Source organism: Haliotis rufescens, unplaced genomic scaffold, assembly GCF_023055435.1.
Source record: "Haliotis rufescens isolate VD_foot unplaced genomic scaffold, xgHalRufe1.0.p SCAF_5, whole genome shotgun sequence".
NCBI classification, from domain to species: domain Eukaryota; kingdom Metazoa; phylum Mollusca; class Gastropoda; order Lepetellida; family Haliotidae; genus Haliotis; species Haliotis rufescens.
The window spans coordinates 42,990,688-43,012,853 of record NW_025964223.1 but is presented as its reverse complement, the minus strand read 5'-3'; the positions used below and the strand labels follow the sequence as shown (position 1 = coordinate 43,012,853).

The 22,166-nt window shown below is 36.8% G+C and overlaps 2 protein-coding genes across 14 annotated transcripts in view; one reads left to right on the top strand and one right to left on the bottom strand.

The window, feature by feature from the left end:
- The window catches only part of LOC124140040 (ADP-ribosylation factor GTPase-activating protein 2-like), a 46,785-nt gene extending 40,300 nt beyond the window's left edge, over positions 1–6,485 (top strand). For all 7 annotated transcript variants that reach the window (XR_006861862.2, XM_046507384.2, XM_046507381.2 and 4 more), the window contains one exon: positions 1,534–6,485. Coding sequence is in view for 4 of the 7 variants with exons in the window: in XM_046507384.2 (XP_046363340.1) it covers positions 1,534–1,551 (18 nt within the window). In the remaining 3 variants the exon portion in view is untranslated. The remainder of the gene's footprint in view (positions 1–1,533) is intronic.
- Positions 6,486–6,601: 116 nt separating this feature from the next.
- The window catches only part of LOC124140041 (synaptotagmin-7-like), a 444,395-nt gene continuing 428,830 nt past the window's right edge, over positions 6,602–22,166 (bottom strand). For all 7 annotated transcript variants that reach the window (XM_046507387.2, XM_046507386.2, XM_046507388.2 and 4 more), the window contains one exon: positions 6,602–14,789. In XM_046507387.2, the coding sequence (XP_046363343.1) occupies positions 14,485–14,789 (305 nt within the window). In that variant the 3' untranslated portion in view covers positions 6,602–14,484. The remainder of the gene's footprint in view (positions 14,790–22,166) is intronic.

Below are 22,166 nucleotides of genomic sequence, written 5' to 3'. Positions count from 1 at the left end.
ACAGGAAGCAAGTGTGCACATATCTACACCAATAATGTCATCATTTGTCTGTAACTTAGGCATGTTAGGGGCAGCTGTTAGCAGAGCTCCAGAAAACTTTTTGAGCAATTGAGTTTTTACTCTATGGTTTCTGTTTCAATTGGATTCTTTCATTTTTCATTGGGTATCGAGTATTTTTTCACTCATCTATTCATCACCTATTGGGTTTTCCAAAAATTAGTGAACATTTTAAAATTTGAAAACAAATATGAAATAATGTTTAAAATGTAGATAACTATAATAAATAGGCTTGACCCAGAGAGTAAATTAGCTCATTGTGTTTCGGAAATTAGCTCCTTTGTATGCATGCTGAAAAAGCTTCATTGGGAATTTACACAAGCTGTTTTTATACATGTGAGTTTTTTCATTTTTCAAGTTAATTGAAAGAAAGTGGGTTTTGAATATTTTGGAGGGTATTTGTGTTAGGGAATAGTTAAGAGAGTTGAAGCGTCATGCGGGTAGATGGTTCCAAACCACTTGTTATTACCCTGTATTCTGGCATAGCGGTGGTGCTTTTGTGTGAACAGCAGCCTAAATCCTTCTCAATCTCTCATTCAGCACTCTGTGGGGAAAGATGGTAGGGTAGCCTAGTGGTTAAGCATTCTCTCATCATGTGCCAAAGTCTAGGTTTGATTCTGCATGTGGGGTATTAGAGTACAGTGTCTGATGCCCCTCTCTAGTGTCCCTTGCTGTGATATTGCTGGAATATTGCTAAAAGCAGCATAAGTCTCAACTCGCATACTCTGTTCAGCGATAGAAACTAACATTTATAGTTAACTACTCCTTACAATGTTAACATATAGCAAAACCCTTAAAATGGCAAATTTCTGCTTGTCCTTGTGATACCTAACTATTGGGCAGTTTGGCTAGGACTACAGGACTAGTGCCAATTTCTTACGCTGCTGTTCAGATTATGAGAAATGAGGGGCGGTGGGGTAGCCTTGTGGTTAAAGCGTTCATTCGTCACATTAAGGGCCCGGGGATGATTCCCCACATGGGTACAATGTGTGAAGCACATTGCTGGTGCACCCCACCATGATATTGCTGGAATAGTGAAAAACGGCGTAAAACCACACTCACTCACTCTCTCTGAGACAGGGGGTCCCTGCAACAAATCCCATTGTAACAGCTCACGAAAATCAGGATCGTGAGGTTACAATATGTAACCTGGTTTATTGTGAGAGTGCAGTGTTGTAACCAGGGTTTGTGATGGCAAATACAAGGTCCAACACAGGCTACGGGTGTGAGTCTTTTTTGCCATAGTAGATAATGACACCCAGTAATGTACAAAATACTCATGCTATCAACCATTGGTTCGCTTGGTCCAGACTTGATCATTTACAGATTGCCATGATATGCCTGGAATATTGCTGACTGTAAAAGAACATTTCCATCGTGACTTCGAGATTAGTGCAAATGTTAGATTTGTGTACCTAAGATATAATTAAATAGCTTCTAGCCTGTTATTCTAATGTTGTTGTTTTTTTGTTGCAGGATCGCTATGGGAGTTAACCGATGTTGAAGCTAAGCCAGGAATGTGTTTCATGCCTGCCAGGGACAACAGTAGTACTGACAGACATTGGTGTTCACCTGACAGCACTCTCACCCAGTGCAGGAAGGTGGAGGCAGGGTTCTCTCCCTTAGATCAGAATAGTCACATGACACTCATCCATTTCACCAATCGGAAACGCCAGTCACGTTCAAGTTTATGCTCAGTTAATAAAAGCTCACGAAAAGGGTAAAATCTGCTTAAAGTGATAATGAAAGACTAGTAAAGGGAAAGGGTAAAATCTGTTAAAGATAGAGATACGAAAGCCTGGGCGTGTCGAGGCTTGGAATATAGGGCAACTTTGAATGTTTTACTACAAGGAGAGTATCAGTGAGGACTGCATTCACTACTATTTCATTGGTTAAAAATTCCTAAATGTTACCCCTTGTTGAAGTGAACCAAGAATAGCTTTGCTGTACTTCACATGTGTAGCGGTGTGCACCACAGAGCTTTGAATGTCTTGCAAGCCAGAGGCTAGTAAACAATTAACAGAAGTTCTATTTTAATCTTTTTTTTATTTATGCTGTTAATATCACTGGACATTTTTACCAAATATGCATACAGCGATAATTTCATGCATTTTAACACAAAATTACCATTTGATGCATATGTTGATGAATGAGCACATATTCAAAGTAGGGAAGTTCTGGTGGAAAAGCAGCTTCTTTCTTACAATTGTGTTGTTCAGTCATAAGAATGTGTCCACTATTTATCACGTCGTCTAAGGCGCCACGATTGGCTGTGCAGAGTTGCGTCCCTTGGGCACACCAGAAATCTATGATTGTGGGTTCGAATCCCTATTCACCCCGATTTGTCAACACAATACCCGTGCTCGTGGGTTTCACCGAAGTGGTAAACGTCTGTGACCTGCATCACTTCTGGCTTTCCTCCCACATTAAGCTGTGATAGTAACTTGAATACTGTAAAAAAAAATGGATAAAACCCAACTTAAAACATGTTAGAAGTGAAAGTGTTAGTGTAATATCTGAAGGGCTGCTTGTATCTTCCTGGCTGTAATGACTAGAACATAACACAGCAGCTGTTTTGCACTCTATAGTACCTCATCAGTCGACCAATTTCTACAGGAGAGAACCCACTGTTAAAACCTGCAAGTCAGCACTTCTCATATAGAGGAATTCTGTGACCAGGATTGGTGGATCTAGACAGACATTTCACCCACAATCTTGTGAAGTTCATTGTCATCGCTTGATGTGGCCAAGTTGTTGAAATCGTGTTGTGTTGTTTATGCATTGTAAATATTGGGATAGGAATACAATATTTGAATTCATTTCAAATGTGGAGAGAATGGGTCTATATTAGCATGTTGTTCACTGTTATTTACATGCTTTTCAAGTATTGTTGTACATAGTCTAACATTGTATGTTTCACAAATGTTGCTGTTTGAATTGTATTTTATCAACCCAAGAAGTAAAATATATTTTCTGTTCAGCAGAGTTATGTCACTGCCTGGACTTTCCTGCGTCTTGCCAGTTTTATTTTGAGCGTTCTTTGGTGTTTCACAGCAACATAGCAAGTAATATGTATTAGGCTGTTTAAGAATTTAAGTGTTTCTCAGGCGCTTTTTTCTCTTAAGTTAGGAGGTAGGACTTTTAATTATTTTTATTTTTTAGAAAGTGAAGTGATGCGGGAGGAACAAGATTTATCAAGATCAAGAGGACCAACAAACACAACTGCGTACTCAATTAACTGTGCTTGTTACCACAATGTCTGTTGTCATTCATGGATAACAGTCTGCTTCATATGAAATTAGAATAAGCTTTATTGGCAATAAAAATTACCTGCGTAGGATTTAAATGATGCGCAGAAGCCTGAGAAACGTTTCCTTTTTCTTTTTGCCTTATGATTATCTTTAAGGGGATTACGTGGTGGAGCTTAGTGAGATTAGAATACAATTTGAATATGTACTACTCAAAAGAAGTTAAGGAACACTTGATTCTTTCACAGTACAATAGTTAATCTATCATGGCTACAACAGTAATAGGAAAGAATCGGTTGTTGTGTAAGCGCTTTTGAGCAGTATACAATTTATACAGACGAAATTTTCATCTCATTCCTTGTTTGAATGTGAGGAGAGGAATTGATATTTGCAAAGCTAATTGATCGTGAGTGTTTGTGTGATGGAGTGAGGGTCATTATTGAGGACATGTTTTCCATACAAGAGTAGGAAAGTGTAAGTCAAATGACTACAAGTGATGAATTCCATGTTAAATTGTCCTGCATATATATAGCTTGACTCTCAGGGTGTGGGTAATGCTGACTATGGAATGACAATTGTATTTTTGACAAATCATCTTGTTTGGGAGCTTTTGGGGCATATGAGAGTTGCTTCCCATTGTCATGCCAGGATTTGCTGATCGAGTCCCTTAGTCATGCCGGATCGCGAACAGATCCCTGGCCTGTCGGCCTCATACTCATAGGTCATCAAAGTGGTCGATGTGTGAAACCTGCATCACTTGGGGCTCCCCTTACTTTAAGCTGACATGCCGTGATATATGAAGTACTGTTCAAAGTGGAATTACACCCAACTCCCTCAACATGAGAGGTGATTGAGGTCATGATGAAAATTTGAAATTGTAAAAAATAATTCTTTTGATGCAGATATGTAGCTTTGGCAGTTCTTTCAAAACAGTAAACATGTATTTTCTGAATATATTCCCAGACAGTTAATCTGATAGGTTCATGTATTAGCTTGCATTTGTCATTTTTGGAAACGATTCACGATTTTAACATTCTGAGTTAGAAAATTCCAAGTTTTCAACCCACTTACATAGTTACATCTAGTTTGTAATTGAATTTAGATTTGCATCTATGTTGCTTGAGCAATGAAATATTCAGAATATATCTTTTGGTGTCTTTGTGTTTGAGATAATTACTTCCTCTTTCCTTTGTTTCACAGTGTAATAGCTCCACTTCATGTTTTAGTGGGTTTCCTTAGGCATGAGAGGGAAGAAAATAAATGTGTATGTTCACATTGTGAGTAGAAGAATGGGAGAATTCAGTTTGCATCCTATTGGTCAACTGATAAAACAGCAAGTGTTATGAGGAAAGGATGTTCATTGAGAAAGCCTCATTGTCAAATGTCATCTTCCTGAGGCAAGGGAGTTAACTGACTTTAAAGATCCAGTTTCCATCCATGCCTAACTAGGCTGGAATTATGGAGTTATGATTTGACTGGAGTAACGAGTCTATGCATAGTCCAATCAAAATCCTGTAACGAAAACAACAATCAGTTTTCATAGGAGGGACATAACTACAATCCAACCTCAAAATTCCAGCCTAGTTCGCTGAGGGTAGTAACTGGACTTTTAAAGTCAGCTAATTCCCTTGCCTCAGGAAGATGGTCAAATGTATAGTTATGCTCACAAACGTATTGGTCCAGATTAGCCCTGAAAAGTACACTCATTTTCAGTCACCTGCTTCCTTGCGTATATAATCTTGTAAATATATAAATATTCATTGTTGAACATTTTGGGGATGTAGTTTGCGCTAGCTAATGGTATTCTTGGATATTACATAGTATCCTTGATGTGGATTTTCATTTAATATGCTTCTAAGTTTTAGGTCAATATAATTTTGTTCTTTGTCTCATTTGAAATCAGAAGTTTAAATCTGTCAACTAAGATAATCAGATTTGTGTTGTTGATAGTAAATTGGTAAAGTGGTCATTTGTTCAGGGATACACGTTTCCATGCAAACCATTGTCATCGAGAAAGCAACAGTGAGCAGCCCTGATGGAACAGAGTCCTAATTGAACAGAATTTTAGCAAACCTGTGATGAACTTACATGACAACTTTCTAGGGAAATGGGTGTTGATTAATGGGACCATCCCAACGACAATCGATTATTCAATTCTTTGTTCATTTTTGTAGCCGTCCATAAAAGATATTGTAGGTTGTACCCTTGGTGATTAGCTACCGATTTCTCCTTTAAGAATATAAACATTGTCTTTTCTTCCTTATGAGTCACTCGATATGCAAATTCAAAATGAAAAATTGGAAATGTTTTAAGTGAATTTTTATGTTGATAAGTTGTTGTTTTTTAAGATAAGTTAATTTTGCATACACCTTTTTCTTTTCATGTTAAAATATTGCCAAAAATAGAAGCGTGACATAATGTTGTTTGCACTTGGTGAAAAGAGAATTCAGGTAGAACATATAACACTGAAATACACAGAAGTCTCATTTGTTTATTTTGCAATATGTTTTTCATCAATTTTGATTTTGTTCATGTGTCAGTCTGCATTTATCCATTTGACAAGCGCTATAAATGTTATTGTTCGATTTTATTTACTAGTCAAATAAACTGTGATGTTATTTTGTGTCTGGTTTAGACAGCTGAGAATGTGCAAATTAAGTATCTCTGTATACTGTCAGGTAGGGATATTTGAAATACGAGACACCATTTTCAGATCCCAGCTATGAGGGGAGACACCAGTAAGTAACATTCAGTGCAAACGGTTTTAAACATTGCTTCATGTGAATATTTCATTTCATGTTTTGTCCTACTAAGAGCTCTTCTGTAAGTTTTAGGAAAGACGTGTGAGGGATTGTTTCTATTTATCAAACTTATACACTGGTCAACACATGAAAGAAAACCTACATCCCACTTAATGGACACTACCAGCCTAGTAGTCCTTACAACAATAATGGCCTTGTGGTCAGTCACTGGTCAAGACTTGGGTACAATGTGTGATGGAGTACTCTGATTATGTTTTGTTTCTTGTGTAGAGCTGTAGTTATCTGATCTACCTTGTGTCAATGCCATCCACCTCGGGGCTCCAACTGTACATATATATATATATCATGCATCCTCCTCGATGGGAACTCGCGGAAATATACATATAAAAAAAATATAAATAAAAAATCATTTACTTCAGCCTGTTTTTGTCCTTTTTGTGGTTGCTTTCCAGACTAACAAATCATCCAAAGATGAATGTGACAAAAACCTTCAATTAATTTTGGTCTTCATGAAAACAAAACCAGCACCATCAGTCTCTAATACATAGTATTTTATTTTCATTTGTTACATAGACAGATGTACAGTTATCTCAACAAAACAATATTGAACACTGAGTAACAGATGACCTAGACACTGAGACAGATAGTGATGGTGGTTGACGGGGAGACAACCCCTCGCTTCTCGTGTGCCACACAGGACATCTAGTATACTACTCAACTCTTAACAGGGATTCTTCTTACTCGTCTTCAACTCGGATGACAACAAACTTATGAAAATGTGTCATGTTCTTGAAATGAAACTGAAAATGATTTCGTTCTATGTCAGTATTAAACTCCAAGCCAGCAATCAGTCCTGAACTAGACATCCCTCTGAAAAGTTGAGTGGTATCATTTCACAGAACAGTGTTGTGGGGGTACACTATTGTATCCACAGATATATAATGAATCTGTGGGTACCATTAATTCAAATCTGGGGTTGGTTTGTAGCAAAAAAAATCAAAATTGATTTATTTTTAAGAACACTAAGTTGAAATCGGAATTTCTTTTCCCGAACGATTTTCATTCTGCTGCCTGTGCCTGTGCCTTTACAAGTTAGAGGTAGACTGAAACACAGTCAAATGCTTCTTCTTGTGTTTAATATAAAAGAGACCAGTTCAAAAGTTTGATGTCAGATAAAAATATTAATTCCTTAAATTAAGGGATGGGGTTTTCTATCAGATAAAATCAACTTACCTGATTTCTCTATGTTTTATGTCAGAGCTAAACTAAGCAGAAAATCCCATCCAATATCCACTCTTTCCACAAGTATTGTCATCGCTGGCACTAGTGGTAAGTCCTAGTGTAGAGCATAATACAGAATGGCAGCTTTGATCTTTGAAAAGTCTAGAAGAAATGCCTACAAATGAATTTCAAGACCAACATCCAACTTTTGAACTCGTCCCTAAAAGTACCTACTTTTTTAAAATTACATCTGTTGCACAGTAAGAAGTGAGGGGTTACTTCCCTTGATCGTGTTCTGTTCACCTCTTCTTTCTAAATATCAATATGCTATATGCTGTCATTGAATGAATTTGGATAGAAATGTATCTCACAGGGTACGAACAGCTTGGACAAATTTAAGACTTGTAATAAATTGCTTTATATTCATGAAAATATATTCACCAGATCAGCAAGATAAAAATACTACGTATACAAAAGATAATTAAAGAATACTTAGTATGATCCTCATCTTTTTAAAAAAAATGGTTCATAACATTAAATACATATGAATGAATTGATATAAATTTATTAACATAGGAAGATTTGGAAGTTTGTTTTTCAAAAGGCTCAGATTTCGAAGCAACATGTTTACAATGTTAATCTGCATTTGACATAGATTTTCTTGGTTAACACAATCAGGCATATATTTGGGAAAGTGCCAGACCATCTCAATATTCTAATGCTAAGACTGTCCATAATCCCTTTCTTTAGACAAAGAGTTGTAGCACCAAAATTGGTAAGCCTTGTTTACATGGTTGAGGTTTTGTGATGACAGTCATTCAAACAGACGTCATGACATGCAACAGGAAAGCATATGGTTACATGCAGGAGATGATGTCCTAGTTAAACATACATACACTTTCATCATGTTAGGTCACAAAACATCAGAAACTGGTATATCTTTCTCATCAGGAGACAACACTATGCTACATTAAGATCGGAATATGAATCCCTAATTTCCATTTTTGCACAGTTGGGCATTCTGTATGGTTAGGCCACTGCTGTGTGACCGGTTAGTATAGGTCGGTAGCTTCGGATCAAGGAACATCAAGTGCGCATATTGCCTGCTGTATCCTAGGTAGAACTATACTACACATACTGTGCTGCCTAAACACCAAGGCAGAGGTCATCCCACACAACAACATGCACCGTTTTGTCAAAATAAGTCATTCTTGTTTTAAATTATGTCAATGAAGTGAAAGGTTACCACACTAGGCACTCTCAATGTTTCAATTTATGGAAAAATTTAGCTGAAAAATAAAAATAAAATAAAATAAATGTTTATATTGTGAATTTTGTGAATAGTTACATCATTAACAGTCAATCTGCCTAATTTCTGAAACCGGAATCAACAGATAGAAAAAATAATAATTTGGAAATTCAAAACTTTGCCCTTCTTAATGATCGTATGAAACTGATAGGAATATTGAAATTAGCTCTTTGTTTTGAAGCCAGTACTGAACTGGGGATGCAGACAACTCACTCGAGTCAGGATGGTTCATGTGCATCATTCAGTGCATCCTATCACGTCTTATAATGATATTAACATCAAACAATATTATGAGAACATTATTGAGTTTGGATAGAATAATTCAGATTGACAGTGGGGCATACAAAAATGGATTTTTCTACAAACTGTTATCAAGCGTGATTTCAGCTGTAAGTGAGCTTTGAACAGTATTTCAGTTATATCATGGCATGTCAGATCAATGTGGGTGAAAAGCTCATAGCGATGTACCTAGCTGTTTACCACTTTGAGGAAAGCCACAAGCTTGATGCTGACCATAGATCGCATCCAAGGAGAATCTAGGATTCAGCAGAGATCATCATCAGGGCATATCAGCTATATCCTAACATGGCCAAGGGCCACAACTCTGCAGATTTGTTCATTGATGACAAATTTATACAAACAGAAAATCCAGATCTACGAAGTCCACGGTCAATATTGCTTTTATTCAAATTCATAAAAACATTTACTGAACTCATAAAAAGTCTATAATTGTATATTATTATATTAGGCAAAGTTATCAAACCATGTTGGAAACAATAACGTTGGGAAGTTCCAAAAAATGGAGACATCTGATTGGTTTGGGTTTGGGGAATACAATTTCCAGGTAATTCCCATTTCTGAAGTAAGTGAGTGAGTGAGTTGGGTTTAACGCCCCTTTTAACAGTATTCCAGTTATATCACGGCGTGTCAGCTTAATATGGGAGGAAAGCCCGAAGTGATGCAGGTCTCAGACGTTTACCACTTCGGTGAAACCCACGAGCACGGGTATGGTGCTGATAAACATAATTGGGGCAAATCGGGATTCGAACCCACAATCATAGGTTTCTGGCGTGCCCAAGGGACGCAACTCTGCACAGCGAATCGCGGCGCCTTAGACGACAGGGCCTCCCGTGCCCCCCATTTCTGAAGTAACTGAAGTCAGTTCTTAATTCATCAGACCTGACATTTGAGTAAGTTTGCATTCCTGTCAAATGACATATGACCGGTCAATAAATAGGGCAGAAAATGTCCCAGTATATAATGAAACATTGTCATGGTTCTCCTGGTGATAAAACCAGATGTGACTGTACAAAAGGGGATTGCACCAACAACCTTACAGGAATATACTTAGAAAAGTCGAAATTCCTGTCTCCAAAGAAAGTTCTTCAGTACTGGCAGCACATCTGCTTGATTGAAGGATGGGATTTCACAATTTGTAAATGGGATCAGACACTGGACAGATCATCATTGTGTCTGCTAACTGAATTATGAAATCAAATGAAAAATGGTGACCTTGACGAATCGCCGGAGAAAGGGCAGTTAGCAGCTCTTCCCGATTTGATTAAAAATGTAATCTGATCATCTGCCTGGTAACCATTCCACTCTGTTCTGGAAACAGCCTGATAAATGATTTGGGAATCATATCGTCCAATCACTGATGATAAAATGCACCGATATTCTTCAAATTTGTTTGGCAGTGACGAGTCCAAATTTAATTTGATCAAATTTGATCTTGAAAGAAAAGCATCGATTCAAACTCCTTGACAGAATGGTGCACATCCTTTCACAGACAATTTCACTTTTGCACAAAATTTCAGTTTTGTCACAATCACCTGTGAAACTAATTTCAAGCAACACTGAACATGATGTGCCACACACTTGGAGACAGCTATTATCAGTCAAATATCTAGGCTATTTTGTACATGTGATCAGTAGTAATTTACTGTACAAAATATATATATCATATGTATATTTATTTCAATATATACAGCTACTAGGCCCTGTATTTTGTACATATTGGGATGGTCTTCAAAAATTCAAGCATTCATTAGAAAAAAATTCAAGTTGCTCACTCAACTTTTTGCACCATATAAAACCACTGCTGCATCTAACACATGAACACAGCAGAGGACTTCCACCAGCTAATGGTTACAGTACAAACCACCAATCATTAACTCTCTACAGAACATATGTCAGCCATCATTCAGGATTATTAGTAATTCATTAGCTATTTCTTAGGGAGATAAAAATAAAAATGAGTAGTGAAAAATCATATCAAGTTTCCCAATGAAGTAATTCTATTCCTTTCAAATAGGTTTTTAAAATATCTCAATTTACAAAAAATGCTGGTTACATAATTTCTTTCTGCAGATGTATTTTTCCATCTCTAAGGTAGTGTATTAATCATGTATGACCATATTTGGCTAATACTACCCAGTCGAGTCAAAGAGATGGATGATGAGCTGGGATGAACTACCATTTTAAGATGAGTTCATAATCTACCCAGATTTTTGCAAACAATGTATTTAAGGTTTACTCTTTAGTATAAAATCTTGTTGAGCGTATAAAATTACATTCCTTCATAATTTCTGTTATTTTAGCTCAAAGTTTGATTAAAAACTTTCTCCTGAATTTCCGATAGAAAGTTTCAACTTTGAAAATGTTTCAATGTCTGGATGATGTTCTTTACGACTATCACACAAACATGTGGTCTGTTCAAAATATTCAGTGACAAGCATGAAAGGAAATTGCTAAATGTCATATCACTTCTAATGTATCACTGATTCTTTTGAACATTTCAAAGATGATGACAATTTATTTCCACATTTCAGCAAAGCACTGATGTCATTCCACTAAACAAATTGCAAGAAAATCATAAATGAAAGAATAAAGTCATAATAATAAATCAATAACCAAATAGAAATGTCTGCCATATTTGCTATTGACGATAATTTGTATTATTATAAAATGTATTACCCTCGCCAAATGATGTCCAGATTTTGCAGACACATCCATTCTTCATAACCCTTCCTTTAAGGTGGTAAATCCAATTTTACTTAGAAACAGAAATTAAATACGGTAACTGCCCATTTGTAATTGTGACCCTCAAAATTCAATAATATTTCTCATCCTCCTCCCCTGAAAAGTGTCAAGTTTTTTAAGAACTTCCCCTGATTTCATCAAAATAAATATACTCAAATACTACAGGCTATCGTCATGTTTCAAAACCCTATTTGTTTATACACTACAAAAGTAAATATGCTATTTCCCTCAAACCCACTCATAATGTATAATATATGATTACATAGCAAACTACAAATATCATTTACTATATTAGTGAGCTATGAACTAAATATATTGCTATTTACACCGTATAACATGAAATAAAAATATCATGCCCAAACACCATATAAATTATATATAAAAGTCACATTCTTTTTATAGCCCTTGTACTGATCATAAGCTATCACACATTAAAGTTATTTTGGCATACTAAAAGCAGAAAATACAGTTTACACACTCCTAACATCAGATCAATCTTTTGGAAGGTTTCCAGTACATATTATTTCACGAAATACTGGGCCCACTTGCACAAAGCGATCTTAGCGCTAAGATGATCTTAACTCCCATACTTTAACATAGGCTTACGATAGTCTTAGTGCTAAGATCGTTTCTTGCAAGTGGGCCCTGGATTCTTGTAATATTTTTCAACAACTTACGGAAATGATGGATGTTCTTCATATATTGTGTAAGAGGAAAATGAAGGTCAGGTCACAGAGACTCAACACAAAAGATGGTATCAGTCTGACATGTGAATTAATAATTCATTCAAAAACTGAACAAATGTTAAGTTTTAAAACATTGGTTAGGAAAATATTACATGTATATGTAGCAATAAATGACAAATGATAAAAATATATTAGCCGTTATTTACATATTTTAAAAGGCATTCCAATCAATATTTCAATTACAGAAGAATTAATATTATTAAAACTGGCATCATAAGAGAAGACGGAAAACAAACTGCTAAAATTAATCGGTCAGTGACCAAACTAGACAATCATACCATCTTTGAAACCCAGAAGTGCATGTTCCTTACACCTCCCTTAAGAATAGCATTGGTTACACGAACATGTGATTAACAATGTCCTGTTGTAACCAGTTAGACGATTGACTGAGTGTTTAAATTCTGCTCTGAAAAATATTTGGCTTGTCAGTCCAAAAATATCCTGAAACCCAGGATAATTAGAATGAAAGGATAACAATCAGGTTAAAACAGGGATAACTGATCGTATGAGCAGCAGATCCTGGCACAGCTAAGGCATGCAACTCTGCATACAATTTTTGGTGCTTGGCTTGCTGTCCCACATGTGCTCGCAAGAAGCTTTAGAATATATCAGTTATTTTTTTATAGTATGTCATAAAGGTAGTTGAAGACACCTGTATGACGATGTAGCAGTCTAAGTATTTGTGAGTGAGTGAGTGAGTATGGTTTTACACTGCTTTTAGCAATATTCCAGCAATATCGCAGTAGGGGACATCAGAAATGGGCTTCACACATTGTACCCATATCGGGAATTGAACCCGGGTCTTCGGCTTGGCGGGCGAATGCTTTAACCACTAGGCTACCTGACAGCCCCCTAAGGATTTGTGATGCTCTTCAAAAATATAAAAAATACTGTGAATCTGTATCTGTGATTAGTGTTTTTATCCATTATTGATTTTAAAAATTTGAATCACAAAAAAAAAGGATTTGTAAAACTCAATATGACCTGCCACAGATTTCACAGTTTAAAACAACCACAGTATTTCAATGTTATCGACAGGCTGTCCCTGGGAGAGTGAGATGTGAAACATATGCACCTGGGTTTCAAGGTCAGACTTCATTAATAAAACAAAATAAGAACATAAAATACAATATGTAAAAAGGTCATGGGCAAAATATAAAAATTGTTGAATGTTTGTCTTTGGATTTCCGTTCCTCTTCACGGGAAGAATATATTTCCAAACTCTGAAGATGCATAACAGCGCATGACAATACCTGCATCTCCTATAATATTCACATCAACACAGACTCTTCCACAAAAACCACATCCTCTTGGTCTCCATCAAGAGATAATAAAAAGCTTGAAGGGAAATATGCCAGTTGACCACATTTCAATGTTGTCTCGCTATTGAGCTCAGGAAATTTGCATTTATCAATTACAATGTCATGTTATTGTAAGTATCCACTGGGTAAATCGATTTTGGAATGTAATAATCAATAGATCCATAGCAATTGATTGGGCTTCCAGTAAAGCATTTGATTTGTTTCATACAAAATCCACACATACTGTAACAATGAACCAGTATGTCGCTCAACACTGACACATTCCAGGTGGCATGTCGACATGCAACTCTTCCCCATCCTTCACCATGGACAGAATACAGAGGACCTTACAGGACAAAAATAGGATGATCCAATTGTGAAATCATGTTCAAGGCTGCTGGTAATGAGAGTTGTCTCCCCTCCACTAAGTGCACAACTAGGACTATATCACAATGGTAGGTGGTACTCACAGTTCATCAACACAATTCACAGTACATAGCCACACCAACATGACTAAATCTGCTATGGTTTCCTAGTGATTAATCCTAGTATGGTATCTCCATCAGCCTTCCAAAGGAAACACACAATCTTGGAACCACCAGCATCAAATCCCCATGGAGTTACCCCCAATGTCTACAATGCTGCATTTCCTTTGGCAAATCAATCCTGCAAGAGTCACCTCCCTTTGACAAGTGTGATTGGAGTGATCTCCCTTTGTGTGCATTACATTCAGAGTGATCTCCCTTTTGTCACCAAGCCTCCTGCAAGATTTATCTCCTCTTGACGATGAACACTGCATCAATCTTTGAGGAGGTGCCACTGCGCCACCTGCTGGCGAGGTTTGGAAACCATATCATTCCAGTGCCTTGTCTCCATCGGACCGCTGTGAGCTCCCAAAATGACTTTGCCGATCAGTTCATTTCGACCCACCTTGTCGAAATCCATCACAGACACTTCCAGACACGTCTCACGCATTTTCTCCCATGGAATGTCAAATATAAAAGACTCGTTATATACAGGGTTGAGGGAGCGTTTCTTGATGATGGTCTTCTTCTTCTCCACCTTTGTCCCCCCTTGCATCAGCCAGATCTTCACATATGGATCTGCAGAGAGAAAAGAGACAACTACTGAGGAATCAAAACAAATGGAGAAAGTGGTACCACTTTGGGTTGAAGAAATTTTCAAAACTTAAGATTGATAATGATTTATTGAACTTCAGTAAACTAGTTATAATGAACTCAAAGGGACCACTAATTTTAGTTTGCTATAACTGTAGTTCAATATAGGCATATATAGCATATATGCAACAAATGTACGGGACCAAAAAACAGTTTGTTATATCCGTCAGTTCCTTATAAGGGTGTTCGTTATAAACAAAGTTTACTGAATTGATATATATATACCAATTGTTCACAGCCCTATGGTAATACATTATTGTCAAGTCAAAATATCAACAGCTGACATCGATACCACACTAGGCTATTATTCATTTCCTTGGATGATTCATGTCATTGTTACCAATGGAGTAGATCGATGCTGATGATATCAATGTGTGAAGCCAATTTCTGGTGTCCCCTGCCACGATATTGCTGGAATATTGCTAAAAGTGGCGTAAAACCATACTCACTCACTCAATCATACTGTAACCTAAAAGTATATACACGCACTTCAAATTGTTTTGACAAACATGTATATGCAAGATATCATATATGCAATATGTAATACATACTGGTCTGGGATGTTTAGTTTATTAAAGTCATTTTCAGTAGTATGCCCTTGACTGAAGCTATTCCCACTAGCATATTGCTTGTAACAGACATTTATCATTTTAACCAAATTATTCTCCAATACACTTTTATCAGGCCAACCGAGCTGCAGCAAATTTCCCTTGTTCACACGTAATTATATTCTTACCATGTTACCAACAGACAGAGATGTAACAATGTTTAAAACAGATAGCAGCTCTGGCCCCTCCTCATCAAATGCAAGGAACTTGGGAATATAGTTGGCAAAACCTTGCATGGCCATTAATCTTACATAATCTGTATCATGGGGCTTCAGTAGGGCATGAATAGATAAAAGGATAGATGCATGTCCTGATAGATAGATCTATGCACAGTTACAAACAACTCACTACGCATTGCCATACACATATAAAACCAGTCTATAAAACGTAAAAAAGACTTTTGAAAATCGTATCGATTCTCATGGAAGCAGCTTTGACAATTTGACAATTTTCAATAAAAACTTCTCAAGACAAAAGAAGAATAATTTTGCAGGAAAATTACATCCTGCCTAACATTCAAGTTTAAATTGAATCAGCGTCCTTTGCTGATGGCTATGTTTTCAATTTAATACAATCAGGCCTGAATGCAGAAGTAGTCAGACATTGCATGTGTTGTTCTATCAGCTCCTTTTGCCTCGCACGGAAGTCTTACAACATCATTGTCCTATACGAGCTGGATTGTACAACCGATATGATATGATGTCAGTGTGGCAATATTCAAAGGAATGTTTTGATTAGATCTTCAGAAAAATCACTGATCATCCATCATACAAGGCTTCAAAGGCTTGTAACATGGATTCATCAATGTCTGTTAATATCATTAAATGGTCCTACATTAGAGATCAATGTTTTCGGTTTTTCTTCCTCCAAAAGAAAAGTTGCAATCTTTATGAAATGATATGTCTTGAATAAAAAGCTGAGCCTTGTAAGCCATCTAGGTTCGATTTTTTGTTTGCCGTGTAACACTGCACAGCGATATTCCAGCTATATAATTGCAGCCTGTATATGATTAATTCTGGGCCAAACAATTCAGTGATTCCTACCATGAGTAAAGGTCCACACTGTATGAGAAGGATGACATGATGACGCCAAACAATTTGAGAGAAAAATAATTGATATTTGTCTCAATTTAATTTCTTTTTTTCTAAAAAGGACAAAATAATTACTGAGTCTAGATGTAGCATGATATTAGTATCTAGTTACGTTTTTAGATTTATATCACGATCGATCAATCACACTGTCAGTTAATAATGCCAGTTAATTAAAGATTAACTTAATTAACCCATAGGAATATGTACCTGTACACACACAAAGTAATTTATATTGACCAGTGTATCCTTTAGCCTCTAAGATACATTGGTCAATAATAATAAATAGTTTCACAATTACCAATATCACTTTGGGTAAAGATCATGTCCGATAAATGAAAACAGATATTGGAAATGAATGATCTGAAGCTTGACCTTTTGATGACGTGTTCAATCCGGCAAATCTTCAAGGTTGACGCAGTCTTGGTGAGATTTTGGTTTAAATATGCCAAAGAAATATGAAGTGTGTTTATCCTGACGCAACATAATTGCCCCTAATTTCATGAAAATATAGTTGTTTTTCTGTCTGTGGTAGTCTATTATTGGTCTGACTACTTCCCTTCATACATTTTCAAGAAATGTTCGCGTTGTTCAATTTCCAAGATATGTGTACCATATTTGGAAGGGCTATTACATTTTTATTACGATTTATCATTGAAAGTGCCTTGTCGTTGTTGACATTTCTGACCTTGATGTTTATTAATCTCGTCGGTTGATTTTTACCATTGTATGCAAATTAAGTTGCCAATCAGAGACGCTAGCTAACTATTACCAATCAATTTGTGTAAAATAATCACATGCTACACTTTCGTGAAATTTGACTAAGCTCGATCTGATAATATTTTTGTGCAGACGGGTCACGATGTCAGATAACTGGCAAATTAACATGAAATTTACTTCAACTTTGACCTTGAAACCATATCCAAAACCCTGACCATGTAACTCGTTATTTCGACTACCGAATCAACCAATCGCGTCTTGTGTTGTTTCTGGAGATGGTGCTTGCTGGTCATATTTTGTTTTTATTTCCGAGAGTTTAATGACACAGCTTTGAGGTATACCAACATTTTAGCATAGTTTCTGATAAATATGATAACCAATAAAGTCATGTACGTATAACTGGGCCAGACATATGCGTCTTAGTTTGTATTAAAACATGCAGCAATAAACACACAAGTACATGCAGTGATAAGTATTAGCTGATTATTCATTTAAAGTTCAACCCTTCAGGCACCTGTAGGAACAATCTGAGGTTTCATTACAGTTTACATTTTTAAATCGATCACCATATGGATTAAATTACCAGTTGATCACTACACAGAGGTCAATCCCAGTCAAATGGGCCCTCTTAGTGGGTGACCTTGATAAGGTTTGCTAAGTTTGGGAGGTTAGACATATATGCAGCACAATACCCAACCTCATGGGTTTCACCAAACTAGTAAATGTCTGAGACCTGCATCACTTCGGGCTTTCATCCCACATTAAGCTGACATGCCGTGATATAACTTGAATACTGTTAAAAGCTGTGTTAAGCCCTGACTCACTCATATAGGGAGGTCATGTATCAATACAAATTGATACCAGTACGTATCAGTAAGACTATGGAAAACAGCTTGAAAAGGAATGAAAAAATTCAGTCTGCTGTCAGTAAGCAGAAGAGTTCAAAAACCACTGTTACTGTCCTCACATTTATTTAACATACTGTGTTCATTCTTTCTTCATGAAAGGTGTCAATTTTTATGTATCATTTATTTATCTCCTGAGTGAGTGAGTGAGTGAGTGAGTTGGGTTTTAACGCCGCTTTTAACAGTATTCCAGTTGTATCGCAGCGTGTCACGTTTCCACTTCGGTGAAACCAACGAGCACGGGTATGGTGCTGACAAACCTAGAAACATGATCAGGGCGAACCAGGATTCGAACCCCAAATCATAGGATTCTGGCATGTCCAAGGGACGCAACTCTGCACAGTGAATCGTGGCGCCTTAGACGATTGGGCCACCCGTGCCCCCTGTTTATCTCCTGACTTTCTTATCGAGATACGTATTGCATCATTATGAAGTATATCATTACAGCAATAGAAACAATCCCTTGCAATCCCTTGTGTCCACTTATATACCCAGGATATCATAACACTGCAGAGTCACCCAAAGAGTATATCTTGAGACTGCTTGAAGGAGTTAGATTATATAACCTCTCTGATCATGAGGGCAAGTCGGCAGATTCAGACCAGAATTCAATTCCAGAATGGCACCGTTACTAAACAACCTCTACCTAAAGGCCATCAGAGAGAGTCAGTATTATAACAAGGTCAAAGATGTATTTTAAAGCACCTTTTTACCCAAAACATTGGCTTAAACTTTCATAAGAAAATATTAAAAGCTCACAATTCTGATCCATTTAATCAAAAGTATAAAGTCCTACTCCAATAACTAAATCTATCAAATATGAAAATTTCAGAAACCTTCTTTAAGACAAAACCTATGCAAGAATGTCCATGTATTTTGAAATACCAAAACATGCCTAGAATTCATTCCAGCGAAAACATTTACACAATTCTTTGGCTTAATGGATTTTAAATTCCATCACCAAAGTCTAATGTCCGCATAACTCCCCATCTATGAGAACGCTTAGCCATAAAACAAAGAGAAGCAATCAAAAAGATGGAAAAAGAGTTTAATATCAGTAAAGAACAAGACCAGTATGAATCATGGGAAATCTAGCGTAGATTTTATTGACTGTTTCTAATAAGATATGCTGAAGATGGGCCTGATCAAAGAAAAGATCTCATCCCCTATTCCTTTTGTAGGACAAAGTCTCATCAGCTGTGTATGAAAAGTAAATATTTTCATTTTTTCTGTGGTTGCCATCAGCTCATATAGACAGTACATCCTGCATTATTAAGTTTACGTGGTTCGAATATTCAAAACCAGAATGGTGACAGAAGAAAGTGATGATCTTGCAGAGAAATCTGCTTGAGAAGAAAATATATGCATGAGATTTTCAAATATTCATGTAAAGAAAAAGAAAATTTACTGAAGAGGTCTACTTGGTTGAGACTGAAACGATAAAAGTATTTGTTGTGCTAGTTTGGCCACGCACAAAAAGCGAACTCTGTCTTTCAAAAATGGGACTTTGAATTCATGTTGAAGTAAATGAGTGAGTGAGTTTGTTTAACGCCGCTTTTAACAGTATTTAACAGCAATTATATCACGGCATGTCAGCTTAATGTGGGAGGAAAGCCCGAAGTGATGCAGGTCTCAGATGTTTACCACTTCGGTGAAACCCACAAGGATGGGTTTAGTGCTGACAAACCTAGAAACATAATCCGGGCAAACCGGGATTCTAACCCACAATCATAGGTTTCTGGCTTGCCCAAGGGATGCAACTCTGCACAGCGAATCACCCCCGAATTCATGTTGAGAGATCAAAGTTTGCTATAATACACATGTACAGTAACTATGAACAAATTGTACGCTCATCATGTGCCCATCACGTGCTCTCATGTGTTCATAATAACTAACTTAGAAACTCAATAAATGCTACATTTTAAGCTATTTTAAAATCAGCAACAAACCTTAATTATTTATACTCGAAGAGTTAATGGACTTTAAAAGTAGATACTAGAAGGTTAATGTAAATAGCTTTTAACTTTCAGACAGACAAAAATGGTCGCCATCTGAGTTAGTTAACAACGTGGGTGTAATGTACTGAATAACCAATGACATACCTTTAACCTTTAACACATAAAAAAGTAACATTTCCCAGAAGGAAAATTCAATTTATTGACCCACATTCACCTTCGTCTTTTGCCCCTAATCCTTACAGCCCAAAAGAGAAGTTGAATTCCTTCCCGTTTGCTTAAAGATCAATAAAGGTAACCCCCGGAGGACTTCACGTCACTACGGAGAAGCTGGAAAACTTATCACTACCATCCAACTGAGAGGAAAATTGGAATCTGGCTCGCCAATTAACAGATATTCAGGGTGGTATGCTCGTAAATACCGCCTGCTATTCCGAGCATATAAACATGCCAGTTTACTTGTTGTACCGGTTCCTGGTCAGACGATTGTATTCAAATACAACCAGGAGAAAGCTCCTCCTTATGAAAGCAGTGCTTATGTGGAATCGGACAACTTTTCTCATTATGGGGATCATATCGATCTTAGGGCAAATCGTTCTATGGTATTAACTGGAAAAAGATATTGTGTTTGTGTTTGGATATTTGTTTGATATTGTTTGATCTGCTGGGTCAATATTGATCTGATATTGTTTATATTCAGGTTATTTTGTCTTGGAGGCATTCACATGCGACACACTGCTCCACATCAACGCTGTCAGGGTCACGGGCAGAAATTGATCGGCCGTTTTCAATTTCATCCTTATTGATTTGGCTGGATATGTAGGGCAAGTTTAGGAGGTCAGGTCTGATGTGTGCATGTTCAAACATGTATTGAAGTTTAGCATAGTATGACCGCAGTAGACAATGGAAAATTAAAACACATCCAAGCACAATCTCATTAAAATCAGAACTCAGTTCTTGCTGCCACTAAACAAAGATTTGATGACATCCCATTATGGGTCACGTAAGACCGACCTTTCACGAATTTTGACCGACCAATGGAATGACTGACAAGAAGCCAATATTAGCCAATCAGAAGGTAGCTTTCTCGTGCTTTACCGCACTAGTTTCAATCTGGCGACTACACTTTTAAACATATTTAAACATCTCAATTCAAAATTTGAAAACAGAATAACAAACATTCTGGAACGGGTAAAAGATGGCCTAGATTGTGTGGAGTCAGTCATAAAACCCGTAACTGTGTTACCCAATGTTAAACTTTTGAGGTCACATGATCAGAAATTACGTTCCGACTGCCACTTTCATGACCTGGTAAGCGACAGACTGATTGGTCAGATGAAAGGTCGTTCTGACATGACCCGTAATGGGATGTCTTCAGATCTTTGTGTAGCGATGACAAGAACTAAGATCTGATTTTAATGAGATTGCATCCAAGCATTTCTGATCTTGAGATCATATGACCATGTTACTCTATTAGTTCTGTTGAAGATATGAATGTGAGGGAGTCTGGCTACATCACATCTGCATAAAGCAAGAATGACCGTTATAAAAGTAGCAGTTTGAGGTTCAAACCAGGTCATGTACTTGCAATAATCATTGGACCATCTAACCCCTTCTAAAATCAAAACCAAATCAAAACAACAACGTAAATATAATCATGTGGTTATTATTTGGGTGCATTATACCTATTATCTGAGTCCCATGGAGCAAGTCCTATCTCATTAAAATCAGATCTTAGTTCTAACTAAGCTAAACAAAGATCTGAGGACATCCCATTAAGGGTCACGTCAGAACGACCTTTCATCCAACCAATCAGAGTGTCACTTACCAGATCATGAAAGTGACAGTCGGTATGTGTTTTCTAATCACGCAACCACGAAATATTTCACACGGGGTATTCCGAACGACAGTTACAGATTTTATGATTATATCCATACAATCTAGGCCATCTATAAGCCATTCCAGAATGTTCTTCTTATCAGTTTTAATTTTTTTAATCGAGAATATGTCAAAATATGTTTCGAAG